General features: G+C 35.1%; 1 protein-coding gene across 5 annotated transcripts; it reads left to right on the forward strand.

Moving 5' to 3' along the window:
• On the forward strand, window positions 1-25,849 carry ZNF214 (zinc finger protein 214). Of its 5 annotated transcripts, XM_087433277.1 has the most exons (6): window positions 644-668; window positions 1,353-1,441; window positions 2,443-2,482; window positions 3,439-3,476; window positions 17,301-17,462; window positions 19,106-25,849. In XM_087433277.1, the coding sequence occupies exons 5-6, from the start codon at window positions 17,336-17,338 to the stop codon at window positions 20,797-20,799; spliced, it is 1,821 nt and encodes a 606-aa protein (XP_087289403.1). In that variant the 5' UTR covers window positions 644-668; window positions 1,353-1,441; window positions 2,443-2,482; window positions 3,439-3,476; window positions 17,301-17,335; the 3' UTR covers window positions 20,800-25,849. The 5 variants fall into 5 exon arrangements, with proteins under 5 accessions (XP_087289400.1, XP_087289401.1, XP_087289402.1 ...); XM_087433274.1 differs by lacking the exons at window positions 2,443-2,482; window positions 3,439-3,476 and adding an exon at window positions 1-266 and having other exon boundaries at window positions 610-668; XM_087433275.1 differs by lacking the exons at window positions 2,443-2,482; window positions 3,439-3,476 and adding an exon at window positions 1-238 and having other exon boundaries at window positions 610-668.
• The last annotated feature ends 1,120 nt before the right edge of the window (window positions 25,850-26,969 follow it).

Consider the following 26,969-nt stretch of genomic DNA (forward strand, 5'->3'; position numbering starts at 1 on the left):
GGCCTGGGGCTTCCGTTTCGGTCTAGCCGGGCAGAGGCCATTGTTTGTGTAGACGGAGGGTTTGGGCCGGTGTCCCTCCCGCTTCAGAGGCTCCGTAAGTGCCGCTGACTCTCGGGAGCACCGAGCCCGAAGCGGACAAGGGCGGGGAGAGCTGTGGCTGAAGAAAGGGTGGCAGAAAAGGGAGGGTCAGGGGCCGAGAAGCGGTTCCGGCGGAGAAATCCCGGAGACACCAGTGTAGGTGCGTCCTTCCCAGTCGGCCTCCCCAGGTTAGAACTGGAGAAGGGGAAGGAGAGGGCAGGGCGGAGGCAGCTTGGGCCCCGGGGCCCGGGTGCTCGGAGTGGGAGGTGTCGGGGTGGAGCGCGAGTCGGGAGTCTGGACGCGGAACGGAGGAGGCCACGCGCGTCTTGGCTGCAGGAGCCGAGGCCGCGCAGATTGGCCCTGAGAGCTTCAGATCCCGCTCTTCAAGAACTATTTGTGCTTCTGAATTCGGACACTCGGGGAGCCCGTGGCGCGTTGGGGCAGCCCAAACCTGTCCTGCTCTTGGAACACTCATGAATCGTTTTTCTCTCTAGAGAAAGAGGGCTCTTAACTGTTGATCATTTTCCGCAGGGACCTGTGATCTGCAAGGCAGGACCGGGGTGGCAAAGGCTCATGCCCGCATTTTACAGGTGAGGAAAGTGAGGCCCTGGGAGGTCTAGAAGTTTGGTCTTTTTCAAAGTTCTACAAGTGGTTGGTGACAGAGTTGAGACTATGATCAGGTTCTGGGAGCCCTAGATCTGGGATCCTTCTTTAAGACTCTAGGTACCCTGATAATGAATCCAGTATTTCTTTTGTAACAAGTAAAGGAGGGCAATGGAATTATCTTTCTACTTAACTGATCGCACAAAATAAGAAAATACTTTGAGTAGAAAGAACTCCAACTATTTAGAACCCGGCCCGGTGGTGTAGTGGTTAGTTCGCGCGTTCTGCTTAAGTGTCCTGCTATTATATTTATTATTTTTATTGTTATTGTTAATAATAAACTAGGAAAGCCTTGATGCTCAGAAAGGTTAAATTACATAGAGAACACCTGCATTCCCGGAGGGACTATGTGAGATCAAATGCTGTGTTTTCATGCCCAAACTAGAATTGTACCTTTGAAGTTTCTAGAGAGTCAGAAATAAGGTCCTGGGTGCCAGTCCTCATAACTGTCCTATCTAGTCCTTGAAAGGGAACAGAAATGTTCTTGGGTTCTTTCTGACCTCTTTCTAGGAGATTTGGGGGACACACCCAGTTTGTATGTGGAGATTGTAGTGAGTTTGGGAATTTCAGGGCATGCCCAGCCTTTTCATTCCTTCTTTCGTCTTCCTCAGCTCAGCCTCCTCAGCACTCCACCCTTCCCCAAAAGAGGAGCACCAAGGAGGAAGGAATGTTCAGTGTTTTCCTCATAGCCTGATCACAGGTGAGTAGGATTGTCTTTTCTCATTTATAAATTGCCGGTGATTATAAATTGCCGGTGAATTCTCTGTGGGTAGTGGGAGTTGTGGAAGTGGCAATGGGGATTGATGGACCAGATTGAATAGAAAATGTTCCTCACTTGCCTGAGAAGCTTCTAAGCTTCCTCTGTAGCGTGGTGCTGCCTCCCACCCAGTGTCTTTCCCAACGTTTACTCATTCGTTCAACCAGTCAAGTCTACTATATAATTTGTACTGTTCTTGAAGCTCGGAGATAAATATAAAAATGTCTTTCGTTAACATTGGGGAGATAAACCATATGAGGTTAATAATAATTTCTCAAGGTATCTCATGTTAAACAGTGCCAGAATGAGTGGCATTTAAAAGACAGGAACACGAACTCAGATTTGAATAATCATTATGAATAGGAAGATATCATTCCAGACAGGAAGACCGTCATTTAGTCTTAGGCACAATTTGAGGGGACAAATAAGGAAACTGGGCTAGTTGCAGTAGAGCATATACGTATGAATGTATAAGGTGAGGCCACATTGTATAGGGCTATTCGTGTTTAATTGGTTACTTCTTGTGTACCACTCGGTCCCCTGCACATCAGCAGAGGCAGCCATTATTCACATTTGGATAGATTTACTTATAGGCTTTTATTTAATACTTCATATACATGCCTACTCACTAATCTGTACAAACACTAATATGTATGCATACATATATGTATGTACAAGTGTACACCCATAGGTTTATCTAAGGTACATGTATATAGAGAGATTAGTATATATAGAAAAATTGAATCATGACGAATAGGCTCCATGAGGGCAGGGAATGTTCCCAGTATATAGACCTGTACCTGGCATGTAATAAGCACTCAATGAATATTTGTTGAATGTATGATGGCTGTTCTATGTATAACTTTTTCATTTAACATACAATGAACATTTTTCCAGGTTTTTTTGGTAGCATGTTTTAATGACTATATGGTGTTCCATTCTAGGTATATATGCTTTATTCCAGGTGTATATATTCCATTCCAGGTATATATTGCTTTATTTAAATTTTCTTTTATTGGGAAAAACTTAGGTAATTCCCAATATTTTGCTATTATAAACAACTTTTTTTTGTGTGTGTGAGGAAGATCAGCTCTGAGCTAACATCCGTGCTAATCCTCCTCTTTTTGTTGAGGAAGACGGGCTCTGACCTAACATCTATTGCCAATCCTCCTCCTTTGTTTTCCCCAAAGCTCTAGTAGATAGTTGTATGTCAGTTGCAGATCCTTCTAGTTGCTGTATGTGGGATGCGGCCTCAGCATGGCCGGAGAAGCGGTGCGTCGGTGCGCGCCAGGAGTGGAGCGCAGGCACTTAACCACTAAGCCACGGGTCGGCCCTAAACAACTTCTAATAAATATTCTTATGTATAATTTGTTAAGTGTATCTCTCCTTATTTCCTCAAGATATACTTTGGGAAATAGGATATAAACAGGTTTTAGGCTTTTGAAAAAGTTTTTTAGAAATATTACATGAACTAACTTCTACAACCATCTGATGAAAGATCCTATCTTGCTGAACCTTTACCAGCATTGAGTATTATCTTTAAAATTTGGTTTCAGGGCCGGCCTTTTCAAATTGCATCCCTTTAGACCTTAGTAAGATTGGCCATTTTTTACATGTATTTATTGGTCATTTGCATTCCTTCTTTGACATACATAATGTATACCTCTTGACATACGTTATCTTTTTTCCTACTGAATTTTTTCATTTGATAAAAGGTACCCTTGTATGTAAAAGATATAAATCATTTGTTGAATGCTATATTTCTCCTACTTTATCATTTGCCTTTTATTTATAAGGACTTCTTTGTTTATTATATTTTAAATTTGCATGAAGTGAAATCTTATTTCTTCTTATTTATGTAGTTTTATGCTTTGAAAGCTCTTCTTTGTCCCCAAATCTAATACATAATTACTTTCGTTTTCCTCAATTATTTTTTATAGTTTCAAGTATTTAAAAGTTTCACTGTGAAACCAATCAGGTATGTATTTTGGTGCGAGAAATGACAGGAGAACTTAAACATTCTTTTTTCTTCCCACTTAGTTATTTTATTTTTCTAGTAACATTTGCTTTCTCCATTGATTGTATTGCTACCTTTTCATATACCAAATTACAAAATTCTTTACACGCACATACACATACACAAATATACACACATCGATTTTGGGGCTGTCCTGTTTCATGGACCCATTTCTCAATTCTTATAGTGTTATCAAGGTATATTTAATTTCCTTCCTTTACATGTAGGGCATTTAGTGGGCAATGAAGAGGAAGTTCACCTTTCTTTTTCACCAAATGAGGATAAGCAAAAGAAGGAAGATAGTTCATATATTGGGAATATTCCACAGAATAACATTATAATGATTTCCATTTTGGAAAAAAGGGAGTAAAAGTTAATTATAATTTTAGATATTGAATATATTAACCTTTCAGTATGTTTTATTAGTATAGCATATTGGTCAAAAACAGGCTTAGGTCTACTACCTAAGCTTGTTTTCATGCCTCTACCACTTCTTAGTTATGTGAACTAGATTGAATTATTCAACCAGTTTCTCACCTCTGAAGTGGGGAAGTAGAACTTACTATATAGGGTTGTTAAGAAGGTTAAATAAGATCATACATGTAAAAAACTTAGCACAGTGCTTGACAAATAGAAAGAACTCACTAACAGTTGGTTGCTATGATGTTAGTTATTATTTAAAATATAATGCATATCTGATATAACTCTTCCTAGTCACTAACACATAAGAATTGAGGCTTAAAATTTTTTTGCCAAGTGACTAGTCAACTGTCCCAGCATCATTAATTAAATAAACCGACTTTTCCCCACATATTTGATATCACCTTTATCATGTTTAGAATTCACTGCTGTATTTGGGTCCATTTCCAGATTCCTAGTCTTTTCCATTGATTTTCTTCTCTATTCCTGTGTCAACCTCATAGTATTATAATTAGAGAGGCCTTATTAATGTTTTAATATGCCATTGGGTATTTTCCCCTTATTATTCCTTTTTTCACAAAATCACTTGAAAATCAGTCTGTCAGATCCCCCCCAAACTTGTTAGTATCATTGAAAATATAGATAAGTTTAGTGAGAACAAAATTATATTTATTTCTCCTACCTAAGATTGAGGAATATTTTCTAAATTTTAAAGCTTTCTTTATGTAGGTTCTAAGTATTTTTGTTAAGTTTATTTTTAGGATTTTATACTTTCTAATTGCTATTGTAAATGTCATTTTAAAAATAACTTTTAATGATTATTATTTATATATCTGATCTCCTAAATTATGTAATTGGATTTTATATGTTAATTAATTTGAACTTTCATTGTAATGTATTACATACATACAAAAGAATATATATATATATATTTAATTTTATTTATTTTTTCCCCCAAAGCCCCAGTAGATAGTTGTATGTCATAGCTGCACTTCCTTCTAGTTGCTGTATGTGGGACACGGCCTCAGCATGGCCGGAGAAGCAGTGCGTCGGTACGCGCCCGGGATCCGAACCCGGGCTGCCATCAGTGGAGCGCGTGCACTTAACCGCTAAGCCACGGGGCCGGCCCTACAAAAGAATATATTAAAAGATATGTACTATTTAAAATACAATAATAACATGAACACCCACCATTTAGACCAGCAACACTTTTAAAAGCCCCCTACGACCCCACAGTTTCATCCCTCCCTCTCCTAGAGAGGGAACTGCTATCTTAAATGTTGTGTTTATTGTTCTTTAGTTGTTGTTTTTTTTTTGTAGTTTTAACTACCTATGTCTGCATGTCTAAACAAAATTGTTTAGTTTTGCCTATTTTTGAACATTATAGAAATGGAATCCTGTGTATATTCTTCTATGAGTGGCTTCTTTAGCATGATGTTAGATTTTTACAGTGCATCCATGTTGATTCGTACAGCTTTGGTTCATTTTCACTGCTGTGTACTATTTCACAGTATGAAAAACAAGTTATTTATCCATCCTATTGTTGTTGGGCTTTTTGGAGTGTTTCCAGCTTTTTGCTGTTATAGCCATTGTACTCTAATGTTCTTGTACATATCTTTTGATATATATGTGTAAGTTTCTCTAGGGTAAAAACCTAGTATTGGAATTTCTGGGACATTGAATTCCTTTATAATTGCTAATAATTTTCAGTTGATTTTCTTGGATTTCCCAGATATAGTCATACCCTCTACAGATAATTTTGTTTACATGCATTGGCAAGTGCTTTCACATCAGTAGTTTAAAAAGAGTGAGTTTGCAGTATTCTGGTTGAGTTTCCAATTTCAATGGGAATGCCTTTAATTAATGCTTTACCTTTGGATTTGAGGTATATTTGTGTCTTTATTTTTGTTTTGCTAACTTGCTTTGTTTGTAGTTTTAAATGAAGGATCCATGTTGAATTTTAAGAAGTACCATTTTGGCATCGATTAAAATATATGGCTTATTTTATTTGACGTTATTATGACAGCTTATAGTTAATAGATTTCCTCATTTGAACCTTCCTTTACCTTTTGGAATAAACCACCACCCTATCATGCTATAATACACTTTGGTATTGTAGCAGATTTAGCAGATTGCATTTTCCAAAGATGGCCACGCCAATAATTTATTCTGTCCTTCATACTTTTCATACAATGTGACTTACACTCCTGCCACCCAAAGATGGGATCTGTGTCCCCTCCTCTCAAATCTAGCTGGAGCTTGTGATTGCCTCAACCAATGGAGTATAGCAGAAGTGATGCTATGTGACTTTCAAAACTCTCATAAAAAGGATGCAACTTTGGCTTGCCTCCATGTTTAGAGGTTGCCCAGGCTGCGTGACCAAGTACACAGAAACTGAGACCTTCCATCAGTAGTTACAACCAACCTGCCAGCCATGTAGTGAGCCACCCTGGAAGTGAATCCTCCAGCCCAGTCAAGCCTTCAGATAACTGCAGCTCTAGCCAACAACTCAGCAGCAATCTCATGAGAGATCCGAGCTAGAACTACCCAGCTAAGCCACTCCTGAATTTCTGACCCAGAGAAACCATGACAGATAATAATTATTGTTGTTTTAAGCCACTAAGTTTTGCAATAACTAGTTCTGTGGCAGTATATTATAAATATAGGTGTTGCTGCGTTTTATTGACTTTATATTTTACTTTATTTCTTAAGTTCATATCAATATTCATTAGTAATGTAGATCTATAGTTTTCTTACTTGTACTGTCTCAGTTTTTTCCTGAATTTCTTAAAATTTTTCATAGTTTTTCTGTATGCCTTGGAGAGATTTAATAACTTCAAATAATCTGTTCTTTGAAAATTCGAAAGAATTCATTTGAGAAAACTTTTGGGTCAGTTGTTTTTGAAGGTCATAGTTCTTTGATAACTTAAGCAATTTCTTTCATACTATCTGATCTTTTAGGTTTTTTCTTTTTTTAGGGCCATACTGAATAGTTTTCTAGGAAAAAATATATTTTCCATTCAGATTTTCAAATTTATTTATTTATTTATTTATTTTTTAAGATTTTATTTATTTATTTCCACCCCCCCCCAAGCCCCAGCAGATAGTCGCATGTCACAGCTGCACATCCCTCCAGCCGCTGCACGTGGGACACGGCCCCAGCACGGCCGGAGAAGCGGCGCGTCGGCGCACGCCCGGGATCCGAACCCGAGCCGCCAGCAGCGGAGCGCGCGCACCCAACCACCAAGCCACGGGGCCGGCCCCAAATTTATTTTTAAAGAGTTGTAGAAAGTGCCCACCTAACATTCAGTTAAATTTTTACCTGTTGCCATATCCCCAATCTCATTTCTAACTTTTTTCTATTTGTATTCACTCCATTTTTTCCGCTTTGGTTAGCTAGCTTGTGATTTATCTATTTTATTGTTAATATTTTTCCTCCAAAGAACTGGCTCTTGGATTCATTTAACAATGGTAAATGTTGTTCAATTCCAGCATTTTCTTTTACTAACTTTATAGTTTTCCCTTTAACATTTAAGTGTTTAACCCATCTAATGTCCCCAATGTATATGATATTAAGTTGGAATCCAGTTTGATTGTTTCTTATATAGTTAATGTTTTCACAACACCATTTAGTCAATAATCTATTCTTTCTTCTTTGATTTTTAATGCTGTCTCTATTGTTAATGTGTTTTCATATATAAACAGGCACATTGGTTAATCTCTGAGTCCTCTATTCTGTTCTACTGGTCTATTTGTTCTAATTTTACTATTGTAGTTTGGTGGTGTGTCAGTAGCTGGTAGGGCAAGTCTTCCTGCTTGGTTTACTTAAGTCTTTATAGACTTCTTTTCCTTCCCTGTACATTTTAGGGAAAAAAGTATATTTTGTTTCTCAAAAAATCCAGCTGGAAATTTGACTGGAGGTGTATTGAATTTAAGTCATCTCATCCAAGAACATAGAGACATGATTCTCCTTTTATTCCGATAATCTTCTTTCTGTTTTATTGGAATTTGAAAATTGTCTTCAAAGAGTTTTTTATATTCTTGGTTAAGATATGTTTTTTTTGCTTTTGTGAATGGTATCTTATTTTCCAATAGTTGATTGCTGATACAGTTACACTGTTGCCTTATTGTATCTGGTAATTTTGCTGAGCTCTCTTGCTAGTTTATGGTTTACCTGTATGCTCTTGATTTTTCTAAGTAGATTGCCATAACATATGCAAATAATGACATTTTACATTTTTTATTCTAATTTTTATGCTTCTTATTTCTTTTTCTTCTTTTACAGTATTCATTAGAACATTTACTACTGTGTTGAAAGCACTGGTGATGGTGGTCATTCTTATCTTGTTCCACTGTAAAAGGAATACATATAAAATATGCTTTAAGCATTTTTTTTTTAAGCTTTTTTTCCATTAAGCTTAATGTTTGATGTAGGTTCTTAATATATAACCTCTACCAATTTAGGGAATGTCTTTTTATTCCTACTTTGCTAAAAGTTTTTTAAGACCATAGATAGGTGTTGAACATTATGAACTTGATTATGATTTTTCTGCATCAGTTGAGATAATCATGGTTTCTTCTGTAGTCTATTAATATAGTGAATTATGTTGATAGATTTTTTTCATGTTGAACTGTCCTTCATTCCTGTAATAAACCATACTTGATGCATATTTTTAATACCTTACTGAATTCAATTAGCTAATATTTTATGTAGGATTTTTGCTTATTTATAAAATTTACAAATGGGCCTGAAATTTTATTTTTTTGTATTGTCCTTATCTGGTCTTGGAATTAAGATTACACTAGCCACATAATGAGCTAGCAATTTTCACTTTATATTTTCTAAAACAATTTAATTGTAATAGTAATAATTGAATGTTTGGTAGAACTCAACTGTAAAACTCTCTGGGCCTTGGATTTTGGGGGAGGGAGGAAGAACCTTGGCTACCATTTCAGTTTCTTTACTATTTACTGGTTTATTATTTTATATTACATTTTCATCTATTTGGCATTTTGTACTTTGCTAGGAATTTGTTCTTTTATATATATGTTCAAGTGCCTTTGCATATCATTTATAATGCCCTTGTATATATAGTTCATAATACCGTTGTATTATTTTAAAATCTTATGTCTGTAGTTATTTACTCATTTTGCCCTGTATTTTGTTTATAATAATCTTTTTTAAAGAAACAGATTCACAGAGATCTGACTTATTAAATTTTTAAGAGAGTCTTTTGGATTTATGTATTTTCTCAATCATTTATTTGTTTCTTTTAGCTTTGACTTTCAACTTTATCCTTCTTTTTTAAAACTTGCCCTGTTTTTTTGAGGGGGAAGGGAGGGTTTCTCTTTTCTAAGTTCCTGAGTGGAATGCTTAGTTTGTTTATTTCTAGCCATTCTTATTTAAGTACTTTTTTATTTGGGTCTTGAAAATTTTGATATGTAATTATTATTATTCAATTCAAATTTGTCTTAATTATCATTATATTTTACTTTTTAATCCAAGGGCTAATACTATGTTACGTGGGTTCCAGAAGTGTGGACTTTTTAAATTCCATTGTTAATAGTTCTAATTTTGTTACATAGTAGTTAGAGAATGTATTCTGTATTATGTTGATCCTTTGGAATTTATTGAAGTTTCTTTAATGGATTAATACATGGTCTATCTCATAACAGTATTGTGCGTTCATGAAAATAATGTGTTTTTTGTGTTTTGGGGATATAGACTTCAACACAGATAAAAGAACTCAAGCTTATTAATTGTGGTGTTTAGTCTCTGTATTGTTGGGTTTTTCAGTTTGATCTTTCATTTTCTGAGAGTAATATCTATACTTACAGTTGATGGTGTATGTATATTTCTCCTTGCACTTGTGATAGTTGTTACTTGATACATTTTGAAATTTTATTTGTGGGTACAATTTAATTTGGATATATTTTTGTCTTACTATTCATTTACTAATATATAAAAATCATACTTTTTTATCCCTTATCTTTTTGCCATAAATTTTATCTCAGCAAGTTAAGTTTGCTATTACATCTTTCTTTTGGTTCATATTCATGTGGTATATCTTTTTCTATCCTTTTATTTCTATATATTTTTCTTTTTAGTGTATCTCTTCTAAACCACGTTGAATCTTATTTTTTTAATCTGAGTCTGTCTTTTAATCTGTGAGATTAAGCCATTTACATTTATTATAATTACTGTCATATTATTTTTACCATCTTATTGTTTTTTTTTTTCCACCCTCATTTTCTGTTTTCCTTTGGAGCGGGTTATCTTCTGTTGTTTTTTATAGATTCTATTCTGGTTCTTATGGTGGTTGCCCTTAACTTGAAACTCACATTGACTTTTATTTACCCCTATTGACTTCCTAAACTTGTTAATATCTAGCTCATTTCTCTAAAAAGACAACTACTTTAGCACACTCTCATGTGCCTTTCCTCAGTCTCCCCCTCATGTTTGTATTGTTAAGAATTATAGTTCAGGATATGTATAGATATCTCTTTTTCCTTTCTTTTTTTCCCTAGGTTTTTGTTTTTGTTTTGTTTTATGAAAACAGTAAACTTTACCAAGGTACTTGATCACCTTTCCTTATCATATCTCATGCAGTCTTTCCTGGATTTGTTTCTCTTCTTAATTGATTTGTTAGAAAAATAGAGAGGTAAGTGTATATGTTTAAAACATGTTTAGGTTAACTATTAGAAGAATAGGAATTATATGTGTGAAATCAAAATCAGAGTGGAAAAAGTGGAGACGGGAGGGAATTAAAATATAAAACCGTCAATCTAAAATAAGGAAAGGATGGAAGAAGAATTTAAAAAATAAAAAGTAAGATTTTAGAAATAAGTTCAAATATATCAGTAATCACAATAAATGAACATGAATAACATGGATATCACTTACCTATTAAGAAACTGAGTCAGATTGGATAAAAAACCAAATCTTGCTCTGTGCTGTTTACAAGATGCCTACCTAATTTATCGCCACAAAAGAGGTTAGATGTATTAATCATGAACTAATATGTAGCTAAGAATGTGTTTCAAATTATATATAGCAAAACCTGACAAAATTATAGGAAGTAATCAAAATTCCAAATACATAGAAAATGATTTTAAGAGACCTTTCTTGAAAAGGACCTTAAAGAAAACTTAATAGTTGGAGAGATAACTGTGTTTATGGATGGGAATACAAAAGGGATATCAAGTTTATATAATATTGTTGGGGGGGTTCATTTATATACAAAAGAAAAAAGAGTGGAAAATTATCAAACTCCTTGGAGAAATGGTGAATCCTGGTCAGTACAGGTAATGTAACAAGAAAGAACCTAGGACATTTGTTGTGCCAGAAAGTAGGATATTCTTAAACACTAAAGAGGGCTGTGTCATAAGAACCTGGAGCCAACCTGAAAGGACTCCCACTAGTCTAAAATAAGGGAGTTTTGAACATCTAAAAGAAAAATGACTGCAATTTGATTGAAAGACATAAAATATGTAAAAATCAATCAGTTCATTGAAAACACCAACGCGTAAAGATACATGCACCCCTGTGTTCATTGCAGCGTTATTCACAATAGCCAAGACTTGGAAGCAACCTAAGTGCCCATCAAGGGACGAATGGATAAAGAAGATGTGGTATATATATACAATGGAATACTACTCAGCCATAGGAAACGATGAAATCCAGGCATTTGTAACAACATGGATGGACATTGAGGGTATTATGCAAAGTGAAATAAGTCAGAGGGAGAAGGTCAAATACTGTATGATTTCCCTCATTAAGTAGTAGATAATAACAACAACAAACAAACACATAGAGACAGAGATTGGATTGGTGGTTCCCCGGCGGGGGGAAGGGAGGAGGGGGGAGGGCGAAGGGGATAGTTCAGCACAGGTGTGTGGTGATGGGTTGTGATTAGAATTTGGGTGGTGAACATGATGTAATCTATGCAGAAATAGAAGTATAATGATGTACAACTGAAATTTATACAATGTTATAAACTAATGTTACTGCAATAAACAAATTAACAATAAAAAAAGTTCATAAAAATACTGAAAAGTAAAACAATACAAATCTCACTGCTCGTAGTTGGTGGTTGCTTTGCCTCATGTCATTACTCTGAAAATTGATTTTTAAAAGGGGATGGTTTCAGAGATAATCAATCATTTACCCTGCCTTTTTTGTTTGGACTACATTTCAGGATAACCAGAAAATTTGTGATGGAAAGTTCTTCATTGTAGAAGAATTATGTCTTGTATGTGCCCAAGGAATAGTAGAATTAGAAAACCAATTTGTAATGCCTGATGAAATAACAGATCTGAGAAATGATCATCATTTACTGCTAAAACTTTTAGTGAAAGGTTTATGGGAAACATTAGAATGGGAGGACTCGGCTGAGAGCACCTGAATCCACTGCTTAGTTTAGTTGTAACAGGAAGTGTACAGCAGGTATTCTTGTCAGAAAAAATGAATCTTAGTCTTCACTGTCCTCTGGAATAAAAGAACCAAGTAACAAGAAAGGAAAAAAGAACAAGTTAAATACCACAAGGAAACAGTTAGCCAAATCATTGATATGGGATGTTCTGTAAAAGTGCTATTCAAATTGTGGTCCCTGGACCAGCAGCATCAGCATCACATGGGAGCTTATGATAAATGAATCTTGAGTCCTACTGTGGACCTAATGAATCAGAATCTCTGGGGATGGCACCCAGGAAACTGTGTTTTAACAAGTATTCCAGGTGATTTTGATGCTCACTGAAGTTTAAGAACCAATGTTCTACAGGATAAACGTCTGAGTTTCTTTAACAAATCAATGGCATGATAAAAAAAAAAAAAAAGATAGGAGGAGACTGTTACAGATCAAGAGAGACTTAAGAAACGTACAGTAACCAAATAAAAGTTATGGACCTTTTTTAGATCCTGATTCAGACAATTCGATTGTAAAAAATATTTTTACAACAATCAGAATTAAATTTGAAGTGCTAGATGATATTAAATAAGTATTATTTTTGTTAGGCAACTAGGTTTTTTTTCAAGTATCAGTTAATGAAAAAAATATATTGAAATATTTCTGAAATAATTATATGTAAAATGACCTTATGCTTGAGATATGCTTTAAAATACTCCAGCCAATAATAATAACAACAATAATAATGGGGGAGGTAGAGGATTGAAACAAGATTGTCAAAATGTTAATAATTATTGAGTGGTTATATGGGACCTCATTATACTGTCCTGTTTACTCTTGTGAATGTTTGAAATTTTCCAAACTCAGTTGTTAATGATACAAAATCTTGAAGCAACTATGAGAAAAGCTTAATCAGTTCTGGTTGGTGGTACACAAGAGGCTGTTATTTCATTTCTCATAAAATTACTGTGCCAGTCTAGTGTAATACTTCTGCCTTTGATTTTACCTTGTCTAATATTATTATCGCAAAATCTACTTTATTTTTGTCTACATTTTTCTGTTATTGCTTAGCTTGTCTTTTCATTTTTAATCTTTCAGAATTCAGTAGTTTGGAGTGTGTCTCTTCTGAGCAGTACGCCTCTATATTTTAAAACTGTTTTAGTATCCTTTTCTCTATTAATTGGCTTACTTGTCATCTTAATTTATTCTTTATATAATTCTCTTCTTTTTTCTTCTATAGACTTAATTTTACCTACTACTAATTTTGAATGTAGGTGTCCTGCTTTTAATTTTTGTAGTGGGGGAAAATGTTTGCAACATGTTTTAAAAATATTTTCAAGGGACGTTTTATAGTGTTTTTTAGTAAACTGAAATGCACATGCCTGGCAATTTTACTTCTGGAAATTTATTTTTCTAGAAATATTATTATAAGTGAGTGTTCAGTTATATATTTAAGAGAATTGTTTACTGCTCTATTGTGATAGAGCCAGAAAATTGGAAATAATCTTCAAGTCTATCAGTATGGGACGAGTTAAATCTTGGAGCATCATAAAGTGAAATGCTATGCAACTTTCATAAATAATAGTATATTAGTTACCTATTGTTGCATAATAAATTACACTTAGCTTAAAATAACAAACATTTATTATCTCTCTCAGTTTCTAAGGATCAAGAATCTGATGAGCAGCATAGCTGTATGGTTGTGGCTCAGGGTCTCCCATGAGGTTGCAGTCAAGCTGTCAGCAGGACTGCAGCCATCAGAAGGCTTCACTGGGGCTGGAGGATCCACTTCTAAGATGGTTCACTCATATGGCTGTTGGCAGGATGCCCCATTTCTCACTGAGCACAGAAGGCCTCAGTGTCTCACCACATGGGCCTCTCCACAGGGCTGCCTCAGTATTCTCACCACATGGCAGGTAGCTTCTCCGAGAGTGATTGATCCAAGAAAAAGAGCAAGGAGGAAGCTGCAGTGCCTTTTATGAGCTAATCTTGAAAGTTGCACACCATTACTTTCCCTTCTGCTTTTTTTTTATCTGTTCAACAGAATTGAGTCCCTAAGTCCAGCCATATTTAAGGAGGTAGGCTCCACCTCTTGAAGAGAAGGGTATCAAATAATTTATGGACATATTTTAAAACCACCACAAATAAGATAGGTCTATATGTACTGAAATCGGAAGATGTATACTATATATTATGTGAGAAAAGCAAACTATAGAATTTCCATGTCATTAAGAAATAACATCAGTGGGGTATGCATGTATGTTTGTGTGTATGCATGAAGAAAGGTCAGAAAGGGCACAGTGAAAACTAGTGGTTTTTTTCTCATGTTATTTGCAGAGGGTAGGCTTTCAATTTTTACTTATTCAGTATTATTTAAAATGTTTATGAACTTATTTTCAGTACAAGAAACTAGAGTCTTAATCTCTAGTATATTTTTTTAAAAGAAATTCTTAAATCTTTGTTTAAATAACAACCAAAGCCAATAACAAACTGAGTTTTATTTTTCTGTACTTTTTACAAAATGAGGGACCAGTGAATTCATTTATTTTCCACACTGACACCAGTTTTCAGTCCTGTAGTCTGGACTTCGAGCATCCCAATTTTCTTATTTTATTTATATATTCATTTGTATGTATTAAAGTAGACTTATTCTCTTAAAAATTTTTAACATTTATTTTATAAACATTTAAAAATAAAGAGCACTGAATTTTTTCATTCTTGAATTCTATTTGTGATTGTTTCTTGTTTAGGCATGGATTTTCATGTAGTTTATTTGGAAAACAGTACCTGGGTGGCATATTTTGAATCCTTGAATTTTTCAGTACATCTTCCTTTTGCCCTTCTACATTAACTCAATATGGCTGTATGTGGAAATCTTGATTTACAACCCTTCACCAAGTTGTTTTTAACTTCTTTCACTTTCACTTACTGGTAGGCCTGGGTTTAAAAACCACTACTTTGTGGGACTGGCCCTGTTGCGTAGTGGTTAAGTTTGGCGTGTTCCACTTTGGCAGCCCAGGGTTCACAGGTTCGAATCCTGGTGTGGACCTACACCACTCATCAGCCACGCTGTGATGGCAACCCACATATAAAGTAGAGGAAGACTGGCAGCAGATATTAGCTCAGGGCTAATCTTCTTCATCAAAAAAAAAAAAGACCACTGCTTTGTAACCACATGACCTTTTACAAGTTAGTTAATCTTGCTAAATGTTAGTTTCCTCATTCCTTTGGTACTGATACTAATACCTGATAGGATTGTTGTGATAGTAAATGAGATAAAATAACCCTGTCCACATAACTGCTCTATAATATTTAGCTGCTGCTATGATTATAATATGATGATGATAATCTAGTTTCCTTCCATTTTACTATAAACTCCTTAAAAGTATTTATTTCCTTTATTATTAGTATTTACTGAACATTTTTAATTGAACTTTAGAGTTGAAAATGTGTCATCAAAGAAATAAAATGAATTTGTCACATAACCAACTCTGATTTGTTCTTTCCACTAAAAGAAATATTTTTAGGCAGTTGTAATACATGCATTTTTCTCTTTTCCTTTCTAAAACTGCATGATGATAGTAGAAACTAAAAAATTTATGAATTGGCAATGATGAAGTGAAGAGCCATCAGCAAATGAGAAATTTCAACAAAAACTTGTAAGGCAACAGAGGAATAGTGGTAAGAGCCACATAGGGCTGAAGACATTACATACTAGAATGCTTGATGGGGATACAGACAAGGAAGGAACTGATGAGCCCTGTGAACTTGAGAGAGGCTGAGGATGCATCCATACCATTTGAGGCAGAGGGCCAGGCGAAAAAGAGAATCCTAAAATATTTCCAGAGAGGAAAGAAAAAGTTGCCTACAAAAGAATTAGAGCTTAAAAAAAAATCAGTCTTAGTGGTAACACTGAAGGTTTATAAACAGTGAAGCAATTCTGAGAAAAATTCTTTTCACTCTAGAATTCTATACCCAGCCACTTGTGAGGGATAATAAAGATTTCAGGCACATAGTGATTCAAATGATGCCTGAGAATTCTTCCCAGTAACCATGCTTGGAGATTCTCTTTTAAAACATATGTGTGTCTTGAAGAAAACCTTGCCTTTTTCTTACCTTGGCTTTTTCAGTGGAGAAATTAATGGAGAAATCACAAAAGAGGAAGAATCATATGATCTTGAAAATGGAGCACTAAAGAGTAGCCATCCCAGATTGGAGCAGGAAGATGAACATTTCCAAAATAAAAGGGGGACGGGGAGTGAGACACTTGATAAAATAGATTATATAGAGCCTTTCAAAATAATTAAGAATTTGAGGACAGTAAATTTATTAAAAATAAAACAGGTAATCCTCCCAAACTGTATATAATCATAATCAAAATTATATAAGCATTGCTTATTGATTTAATTGACATAGTGATAATATTCTATGAGAATGATGAGTGGAGGTATAGGGGGGTAGGGTCTAATTCCTCATCTCATAGTAGGAAGTAAATAGATGATGTCTAAAATTAGAATTTTAGAAGCAATAATATAAGCAACATTAAGCAATATTGTTATAGCTGGCAAATGGTTCTGGTTGGAAATATGCAGACCTGGGTCCTAGCTGTGCTACCTTCTAGGTCCATCATCTTGGGAATTTACTTAAACTTTTCCAACCATTGTTTACAAATTTGTAAAATGGGGATAATAATAGTATCTACAATATAGGATTGCTTTGAGGATTACTTGAAATATACATGAGGAACTTAGCCCAGTAGTTAGCAGACAAATGCTATATAAATGTTTCTTATGGTGATGGGGTTCAATTGGATACATTATTTAGCCATTTGACTACTATTATTATGTCTCATCTTACCTTTCTTGTTTTTCTTCATTATTGAAGTTCTTTCTTTTTCTGTATGGCTTGCCATATATGTTATCTGCTGAATGTCTTTTTCTTTCTCCATCTTCTCACTTAGATTTCTTATTCCTGGAAAGCCTGTTCTCGGACCAGATGGCAGTAACATTTGAAGATGTGACTGTTATTTTTACTTGGGAGGAGTGGAGATTCCTGGATTCTTCTCAAAAAAAGCTCTACAGAGAGGTCATGTGGGAGAACTACACAAATGTCATGTCAGTAGGTAAAGTTATCCCAGCTCTTAGGGAATAGAGTTAGTTTCTTCTGGAACCAGTTTAGTTGAGTATTTTGGTTCTTTATCTGGGTGTTGTATTGAGGTGGAAGAAATAGTCTCAAAAATGAGTCTTAAATCAGATGACAAATAGAAGATAAAGCACAAGACATCTTCCAAGACACCTAGGCTATGTAATTAATAAGTATTTGTGATTATTATTCTTACTTATTTTCTGGATTACACTCAAAGCACAGATCTCCACACATAATCAATTTTGTGTGGTCCTAAATTTGTTCTTTCTTCATTTGTACAAGGTAGCTTTTGCTATATAACAAACTACCCCAAACGTAGTGACATAGAACAATCTTTATTATTTTTCATGATTCTAATTGTTTAGATGGATCTTCTGTCATGGAGTGACTTGGCTGGGGCTCGATGGTCTAAGATGAGGCTGGACAGCCTGACTCACATGTCTGTTGGTTGGTCAGTATCAGTGGAGATAATGGGGATATGCTGACCATATGCCCCTCTTCAAGCATGCTAGCACAAGCTCATTTACATGGTAGTGGTCACAGGATTTTCAAAACCAGCAAGAGAGAGGGCAAGCCCCAATGCACAAGTACTTTTCAAGTTTCTGCTTGTATCACTTTTTTTTTGAGGAAAATTCGCCCTCAGCTAACATCTGTGCTAGTCGTCCTCTATTTTGTATGTGGGTCACCACCGCAGGATGGCTGATGAGTGGTGTAAGTCCGTGCCCAGGATCCAAACCCACGAACCCAGGCCGCCGAAGTGGAGTGCGCCAAACTTAAGCACTACGCCATGGGGCCGGCCCCTGCTTGTATCATTTTTGCTATTGTCTCAGTGACCAAAGCAATTTGTATAGCCAAGCCTAAAGTCATCGTGGAAGGGGAACACCCAAAGATGTAGACAAAGTAGAGAGTTAATGCAGCCATTTTTTCCACACAATCTACCACACTATTCTAGAACAGAAAAATAGAAACAATATTTTATTTCTTATACGAATGCCCCAAAGAGAGTAAGCTAATTAAACCTCAGTCTTTAAGACTATTTCCATGAAGCAGTCAGCCTTACTCTTATTTCTAACAGTACCAGGTAAGTAGTAGATGCTCAAGATATGTTTGTGGAATAAATGAATAAGTGAGTGAATAAATAAACAAACAAAGGAATGTCAGATCCAAATATGGAGCAGGCTAAGTCATAACCCTTCTTTCCCACCCACACATATATTCCTATAATTCTGGAGGGCAATGATTGAGATAGTTGGAAATTTTTTTTTTTTTTTTTTTGTGAGGAAGATCAGCCCTGAGCTAACATCCGTGCTAATCCTCCTCTTTTGCTGAGCAAGACTGGCTCTGAGCTAACATCTATTGCCAGTCCTCCTCCTTTTTTTCCCCCAAAGCCACAGTAGATAGTTGTATGTCATAGCTGCACATCCTTCTAGTTGCTGTATGTGGGATGCGGCCTCAGCATGGCTAGAGAAGCGGTGTGTCAGTGCGTGCCCGGGATCCGAACCGGGCCACCAGCAGCGGAGCGCACACACTTAACCGCTAAGCCACGGGGCCAGCCTGATACCTGGAAATTTTTAAACACAGCCTACATCTCACCACTGGATTATCTGCTTATTCTTCTAGGAAACTGGAAAGAGAGCTACAAACCCCAAGAAGAAAGATTCAGATATTTAGAACATGAAAATCTTTCCTGCTGGCAAGGCTGGAGAAATGCGAGCACTCAGATATATGAGAATCAAAACTATGTGGAAACCATTCAAGGGATAGATTCTGAACACCTAAAGCAGCAAGACCTTTCCCACTATCAAGCATGGTTAATACTCTCCACACAAGTACCAGGGTATGGGAACTATGAAGTGACTTTTGGAGCTAAAAGTCCCACGAACTTAAAATATACAAAGTTTATACCTTGGCAGTCCTTCGAAACAAAACATACTCAAGACTATAGTGGGGAAATCTATGTGAGTGATTCACATGGTTTTCAAGGAAGCAGATACCATCTTGGCATATCCAGGAAAAATCTCTCCATGGAAAAAGAACAGAAGCTCATAGTTCAGCAGTCTTATGTACCAAATGAGGAAGCCCTTCCAGAGTACATTGGGGAGATGTGCCAAAATGACCTACTGAAAGACTCTATGGAAGAGAAATACTGTGGATGTAATAAATGTAAAGAAATTTATTATTGGAAATCACAATGTGTTCTCCACAAGAGAAATCAACTTGGAGAAAAGTTGTATCAGTGCTCCATTAGCACAGCATGCTTCTCTCAGAGATCAGACCTATACAGACATCCGAGAATCCACATAGGTAAGAAGCTGTATGGATGTGCTGAAGTTGACAGTAACTTTAGTCAGAGCGTAGGTGTTCACTTTTATCACAGAGTCCACACAGGGGAGGTTCCTTATATATGTAATGTGTGTGGTAAGAGCTTCAGTCAGATCTCTAGTCTTCACAATCATGAAAGAGTCCATACAGAAGAGAAACTCTATAAATTTGAGTGCGATAAGGACCTCAGTAGAAATTCATTACTTCACATTCACCAGAGACTTCACATAGGAGAGAAGCCTTTTAAGTGCGATCAGTGTGGTAAGAGTTTTAGTCGGAGTTCAGTACTTCATGTTCATCAGAGAGTCCACACAGGAGAGAAACCATATAAGTGTGATGAGTGTGGTAAAGGCTTCAGTCAGAGCTCAAATCTTAGAATTCATCAGTTAGTCCACACAGGAGAGAAGTCCTATAAATGTGATGACTGTGGTAAGGGCTTCACCCAGCGCTCAAATCTTCAAATTCATCAGAGAGTGCATACAGGAGAGAAGCCTTATAAATGTGATGACTGTGGGAAGGACTTTAGTCACAGCTCAGATCTTCGCATTCATCAGAGGGTCCACACAGGGGAGAAACCCTATACTTGTCATGAATGTGGGAAGGGCTTCAGCAAGAGTTCAAAGCTTCACACTCATCAACGAGTACACACTGGAGAGAAACCCTATAAATGTGAACAGTGTGGTAAGGGATTCAGTCAGCGTTCTCATCTTCTCATTCATCAGAGAGTCCATACAGGAGAAAAACCCTATAAATGTGATGATTGTGGAAAAGGCTTTAGTCACAGCTCTAATCTTCACATTCATCAGAGGGTTCACACAGGGGAGAAGCCTTATCAGTGTGCTAAGTGTGGTAAGGGTTTCAGTCATAGCTCAGCTCTTCGAATTCATCAAAGAGTCCACACAGGAGAGAAGCCTCATAAATGCCATGAGTATTATAAGGGATTTGATCAGAATTCACATATTCACAATAATCACAGAAGAGAAACCTTATAATTCTGTTCATTTAGTTAACAGCTTTAATCAAAGCTTAACCTTAAGCCCAATAAATGCTACTGGGAAGAAAATTGTATAAATAACCAAAGTAATCCCAAGTAACATTTATAGTTTCCCCTAACTCCCACTAAGAATCATGTGCTTCAAGAGGAGATGCTTAGGAGGATTCTTATATGTTTAAAATTAAAGCGTATTTTCTTTTTCTACTATAAATATTATACATAGTCATTATAAAATATATTTAAAAATTCAAGGAGAAAAAACTTCATCCTGTTTCATCCTAGTCTTTTTTTCTGTGCATTTTCATGTGCATAAACTCGTACTCTATGTTCAAGTTTGTATTTTCACTGACTTCAAAACACTTACATTTTGGTTTGAATTGAAATTGGCTACCTATCTATGGGACAGCATCTTGACTCACCTGTCAAGTCCCTCAGAAGCTACAGAAAAAAATGAAAACACATGACACTTGAAACTCAAACTGGTAGGTAGCCTATGGCTCAAATGTGGAAGAATTAACTATAGGGCCAGGGAAATTCAATTGCTTATGACAAAAGATAGGAAAATACTGTATGACCCTTTATCTGAGTTAGGACATCTTAGAGATGCTATTTCTGTCAACCAGGAAACTCAGGAACCATTATTTTGTTGCAGGGGTGCTGCTCTCTGAGGTTACCACAATGCATTCTTACCCATTTTCATCCTCAGTTTTCCGCATTTATTCATAGGGTCAGACATCAAGTAACAGGAGATACAAGATTTAGTTTCTCCAAGTAAGGTGTCAAGGATGTGGACAAAAGCTGATAGAAGTGAATGCTAAAAACTGGAGATACTCGATCAGTTCAGAATTAGAGATCCAAGCAGTAGAATTTGATTTAATCTCAGCAGAATAGAATGGTAATAGAGAAACATCTGCTAGAAACAGAATTGAACTCAGAGCTCTGTGCAGAAATGAATTCTCAAGCTAATTATGCAAGAAGAGAGAATTTGCTCATTATAAAAATGGAGTAGACTCAATGAGAATACATAAGCCCTAACTATTGATATGTGAACATGTTTAGATATCACTTCCCAAGAGAAAATAAATTAAGTGGAGCTGTTTAGGGAATTAAGAGGGAATTGCAGTACCAAAGAAAGGAATATCATTGTGTAGACTTAGAATCCTGTAGCCTGAAAATTAGCTATTTCGGTGTCCTAAATAAATTTTCAGAAAAACTGGTGTCCTCAGTAGCATGACAGAAAACCTGAAATTAATAAAACTAGAATAGAAATACCTAAGTAGAGAAGAGCCTCTAAGATAAAAAGAAAAATAGATATAATGAAAAAGGACTACAGGCAAATTTAAAATGCTGTATCAAAGGAAAAGGCACTAAGAAGCAGAATTGGCACTGTAGAATATCAAATACTGCAATGAATAGACTTGAGATGATGTTAAATGTATAAGAAAAGGATAATGAGATGCGAACAATGAGAGAAAAGACAGATATGAAGTGCAGAGAATGGATAGCCATTGTAAGAACTAAAGGTGTTTCTAAGGAAGATGAACAATTGGAATGGACTCAGTGATCAAAGAAATTAAATTTTTCCTGAGCTAAAAGTATATGCCCACTAGATTTTAGGCAAAACCAGTATAAAAAACCATGCTTGGAAACAGCTTATGAAAAAAAGAACAATTGAAAGGATGCAGAAAGAAAAATTCTGGTCATCTACAAAACCAAAAAGGGAGGATGGATAAAGACCTCAGTAAATGTCAAAAGACAATGGAAAAACACTTAAAGGATTGTGTGAGATTAAAAAATCTGTTACCACCTACAGTTTTTTCTTTTTATCAACTAAATTGTCTTTTATATGTGTAGGTAACAAATTAGATAAGCAAGAAAACAGAAAACTTATCATACACGTGCCTTTCTTAAAGAGAGCTCAAGAATGTGGAAGTCAGTATAAAAGGACTGGTGATGAATACTAAAATCAGTTAAACTTGCGGTTAAGTCTGGATAATTGTTAATTTGCTTACCAAACTTCAAAAATTTTAAATAGTTGTGCAAGAAAATATTTCATATACAAATGCTGAATATAAAAGCAGATTATATATAAAAGTCTGGGTGGGAGAGTAGGGTTGTCATAAAATGCAGGACACCCAGTTAAGTTTCAATTTGAGATACACAATAATTTTTTAGTATAAGTGTGGCCTAAATATTGCAGGGGACTTATACTAAGAAATTATTTATTTATATGAAATTCAAATTTAACTAGGCATCCTGTGTTTTTATTTGCTAAATCTGGCAACCCTGTGGGGGAAGGACAGCAAAGGAAACTGTGCTACATTTCTGATCTTAAATAGCAGGGACTTATTACATTTTCTTCTTGACTTTAACAATTCAAGAAATAAAGGTTTTAAGATTTTTTTCAAAGTTAGAAATTGCAACTAATAAAACTAAAAAAAGCACATATACCTTTCAAGACGGAGTAAGATAAAAGCAAAGAATATTCAGTCCCTGTTGCAAAAGACAGAAACAAAACAAAACAAGATGACCTAAAAAATTAGAGAACATGGATCAAGATGAGAGAAAACCAAATTTATCAAAATAGGTTAACTCTCCCATTAAAAAGTTTTGAAAACCCTTGATGGGGTTAAAATTTTACTTACATGCTATTCAAATGAAAAGATTAAAGCAAAATGATACTGATCAATAATGATTTATTGACATAAAGAATAGGTGAAGGTTTAATAGTGCCTACAATATGTTTTTAAAACTTAATTAAAAAATGAACTAGTTAAACCCATTAAGATGAGTAAAAATACAAAAACCAATAGTTTCCTAAACTCTTGTAATAACTAGAAAATATAATGGGAGGAAAAAATATAGTTTGCAATAACACTAAAATTTCTTAAAAAGGAACAAAACTGTAGAATGAAAATTATGAAAAACAAAACATTTAATTGAGGAAAATAAAAAAGCACTTGAATAGAGAAGTCAACTTTTTTAGAGGGATGTTCCTAAGTTAATTTATAGATTCAGTAGTTCAAATCTTATCAAAATCCCAATGAGATTTGAAATGAAAAAGATTCTCAAGTCTCTTAAGAAAAGTAGACATTGGAGAAGAGGAAAGATAATTACACGAAAGATTAATGAGATTGCCTTAACATATAATTAATGATATATTGAAGTTAAAATAATGGAGAACTTGATTGTACATTTGAAAAAATGTTGAGAATGCTGTCGCTGAATGGCTTAGAAATAGACCAGTGTATGGATCACATATGTATTATAACATAGTACATATGCTTATATACTTTACATATGATAAAGGGCTATGAATAGGAGAAGATTATTCAGTAAATGGTGCTGAGAAAATCATTTAACTTTGGTGAAAAATAAAATTAGGCTTTCGTCCCATGACCTACATCATACATATACTGATTAAAGCACAAGTTTTCAAGCTGTGTTCCATGAACCTCCATATGGTTTCATGAAGAACCACAAATTTAACCCCATTTTTATCTGATTCATATTCAAGATTAGCACAAGATTTCCTTTTTTTTAAAAAGGAGGTCCTACTACTTTAAACATAAAATGTTTAAAATTTACCAAAGTGGGTTGTTGTATGGTTGAAAACACACATACACACATGCATTTTTTGAGAGTTAGATGAAAGAGAACTCAAAAAAAAAAAACCTGGGAATTTGACCACAGAAATTTTTTTAAACTGTAGGTTAAGAACATTTGGAAGTCAGATAGGAAAAATATTTGCCATGATTATGACAGTTATGAACTTTTATAAATTAATAGATGGACACCTAGTAAAAAAATTGGCAAAGGACATCAACAGATTAAAGCAATGAAATACCACTTTTATTAACAATTATAATAGCTATTTTCATTGAGAGTACAGAGTGATGGATACTTATATACTACTTACATTGAGGGTAGATTGATAGACTTTTTGGAGAAGCTATTTGGCCAATCATAAGCCTTAAAATTGTTGATACTCTTTACTACAGTGATTTCATATCTAGGTATATATCCTATGGAAATAGAGTTACACACTATTAGGAAACTTCTATTTGCAAAGAAGAGAGATCTGTTTAAGTTATTTCATATTTCATGTAAAAAATAGAGTTATGTAACATTATGTTTTAAAATCTCACAAAAATCCAAGGATAGAAGCTTCAATATGGAAATTTGCTCTAGAAAGCCATCAGACAATGAGGCGACTCTTTTCAAGAATTGATTTCTGTTTCTCTTTGGGTATCCTCTCTTCTGTCTACAGAGTGACCTGTTGACTCACTCGATGCATGTTTGTAATTGCCACCACATCCCTGAATATATGTTTTTTCAATTCTATTGCCCACCACTAACTTGTAATTTCCTTCTGGGTCTCTGTTCAGATTTCTGAGTGGGGGAAGATGATTGGCTCAACTTAGAATTACTACCTCTGGACAAGCCTCTGAGGCCAGGCTAAACCATAGGCTACTGGTAAGCCTTTGGATTGGCTAGCTTTGTGTCAGATGTTCACTCTGGTCCCTTCAGACATGCCCCGGGATGGGGTGGTAAGGCATATAACATGATTATTAAAGGCTAATGTTCAAATAGGTTTCCCCAGAAAGTGGTGGGTTTGGGCCAAGCATTCTGAACTACATTAGAAACATCCAAAGATAAATGTTCAAGATGTTTATTACAGTATTTTTTGTGCTGTCCTCCCCCAAAATAGGGGAAAAGTCAAATAAATTATGATGCATCTATGTGATGTAATGTATGCAGTCATTAAAACTTATATTTTCCAAGAGTGTTGTAATGATAAGAATATACTTATGGTGTTAAGTGAAAAGTACAAGATGTAGACTGTATATGAGGTAAGATTCTATTTATATATTTATACGGATACTTCCATGGGGAAAATATTGGATATATACAAAAATGTTATTAGTGGGTCTCTTTGATAGGATGGATTGTGGTTATCTTTATGTTCTTCATACTTTTCCATATTTTTTATATTTTTATTGGTGTCTTATTTTCATAAAAAATAAAAATCACTTCTTTACATACAATTTATTTAAAATGTTAATGGTTACATTATATTCCATTGAGTACTATAATACATAATTATCTCTGTATTGTCAGGAATTTAGACTTTTCATTTTTATATCATGAATTGAGCTGCCATAAATGCCATTATATATGAAGTTTTCTCTTAGGTAATTTTTATAATTTCTATATTCAATTGTTGGGTTAAAAGATAGGCAGAAAATATAACTTGTGCAAAGCAATGGAAATGATGAAATTACATGATGTATACAGCCAGCTACAAGTAGCTTGATATTGTTGGAATATAAAGTATAAAAGTGAAAGGAGCGGTTAGAGGATGGCAGATCATGAAGGACTACCTGTGCCAAGCTACAAAATTTCTGTTGGTCATGGAGAAATATTAAAGAATCTTAAATGAAAGAGCAACACTATCATTTTGAAAAGATGACTTTAACAACAGTATGGAGATTGGATATCTTGTAGAATGATGGGAAGAGAATGAGCAAGAATGGAGGTCACAAGGCCATTTAGTAGACAAGACAACTAGGTGGTGTCAATGAGTTTTGATAGTAGGAGGCAGTTTCCCTTTTTAACTGTTGGTTTTATTTTTCCCTTTGTTAGTGTGCTCACCAGAGTAAATTTCGAAAACATATTTACTAAAAAAATGAGGTTAAAAGTAGTATGAAAAGACACTGGAGGGTTTTAAGTGACATGATCTAACTTTCAGTTTTAACAGGGTCACTCTGAATGGTGTGTTAAGAATTGACTTGAAGGTAGGGGCTAGAGCCAAAGCAGGGATTCCAATTAGGAGGTATTGCTGTAATGCCCAAGAAAGAGAAGGTGCTAACAACATAGAGTTAACAGTGGAGGTGAGAGAAATAATCAAAATTTTGGATATATTTTGAGTATGATGAATGTATCAGAAGGTAGTTTTAAAATTAGACTTTACATAGTATTTTAATAGGTTAAAAGGAGGCCAAAATAGTTTAGACAGGAGGAATTGCCTGTAAAAACTTGTAGTTAAGCACATAGCGTTTTAGGGACATTCGTGAAATCAGTCTGTCTTGATTAGTGATTTCATGTTGGGGTTCTAGCTACTCCTAAAGGTCTAGGGTTTTTTCCTCTGGATAATATAAAGTTCAA

The sequence above is a fragment of the Ceratotherium simum genome, chromosome 7 (assembly GCF_057802395.1).
Source record: "Ceratotherium simum simum isolate JZ-2026a chromosome 7, ASM5780239v1, whole genome shotgun sequence".
In the NCBI taxonomy this organism is placed as follows: domain Eukaryota; kingdom Metazoa; phylum Chordata; class Mammalia; order Perissodactyla; family Rhinocerotidae; genus Ceratotherium; species Ceratotherium simum.

Excerpts from the sequence above, each read along its gene's own strand:
- ZNF214 (XM_087433274.1), top strand. Across the intron at positions 1,442-17,300 it reads TCCTCATAGCCTGATCACAG|ATTTCTTATTCCTGGAAAGC; the intron begins GTGAGTAGGATT and ends CTTCTCACTTAG. Across the intron at positions 17,463-19,105 it reads CACAAATGTCATGTCAGTAG|GAAACTGGAAAGAGAGCTAC; the intron begins GTAAAGTTATCC and ends TTATTCTTCTAG.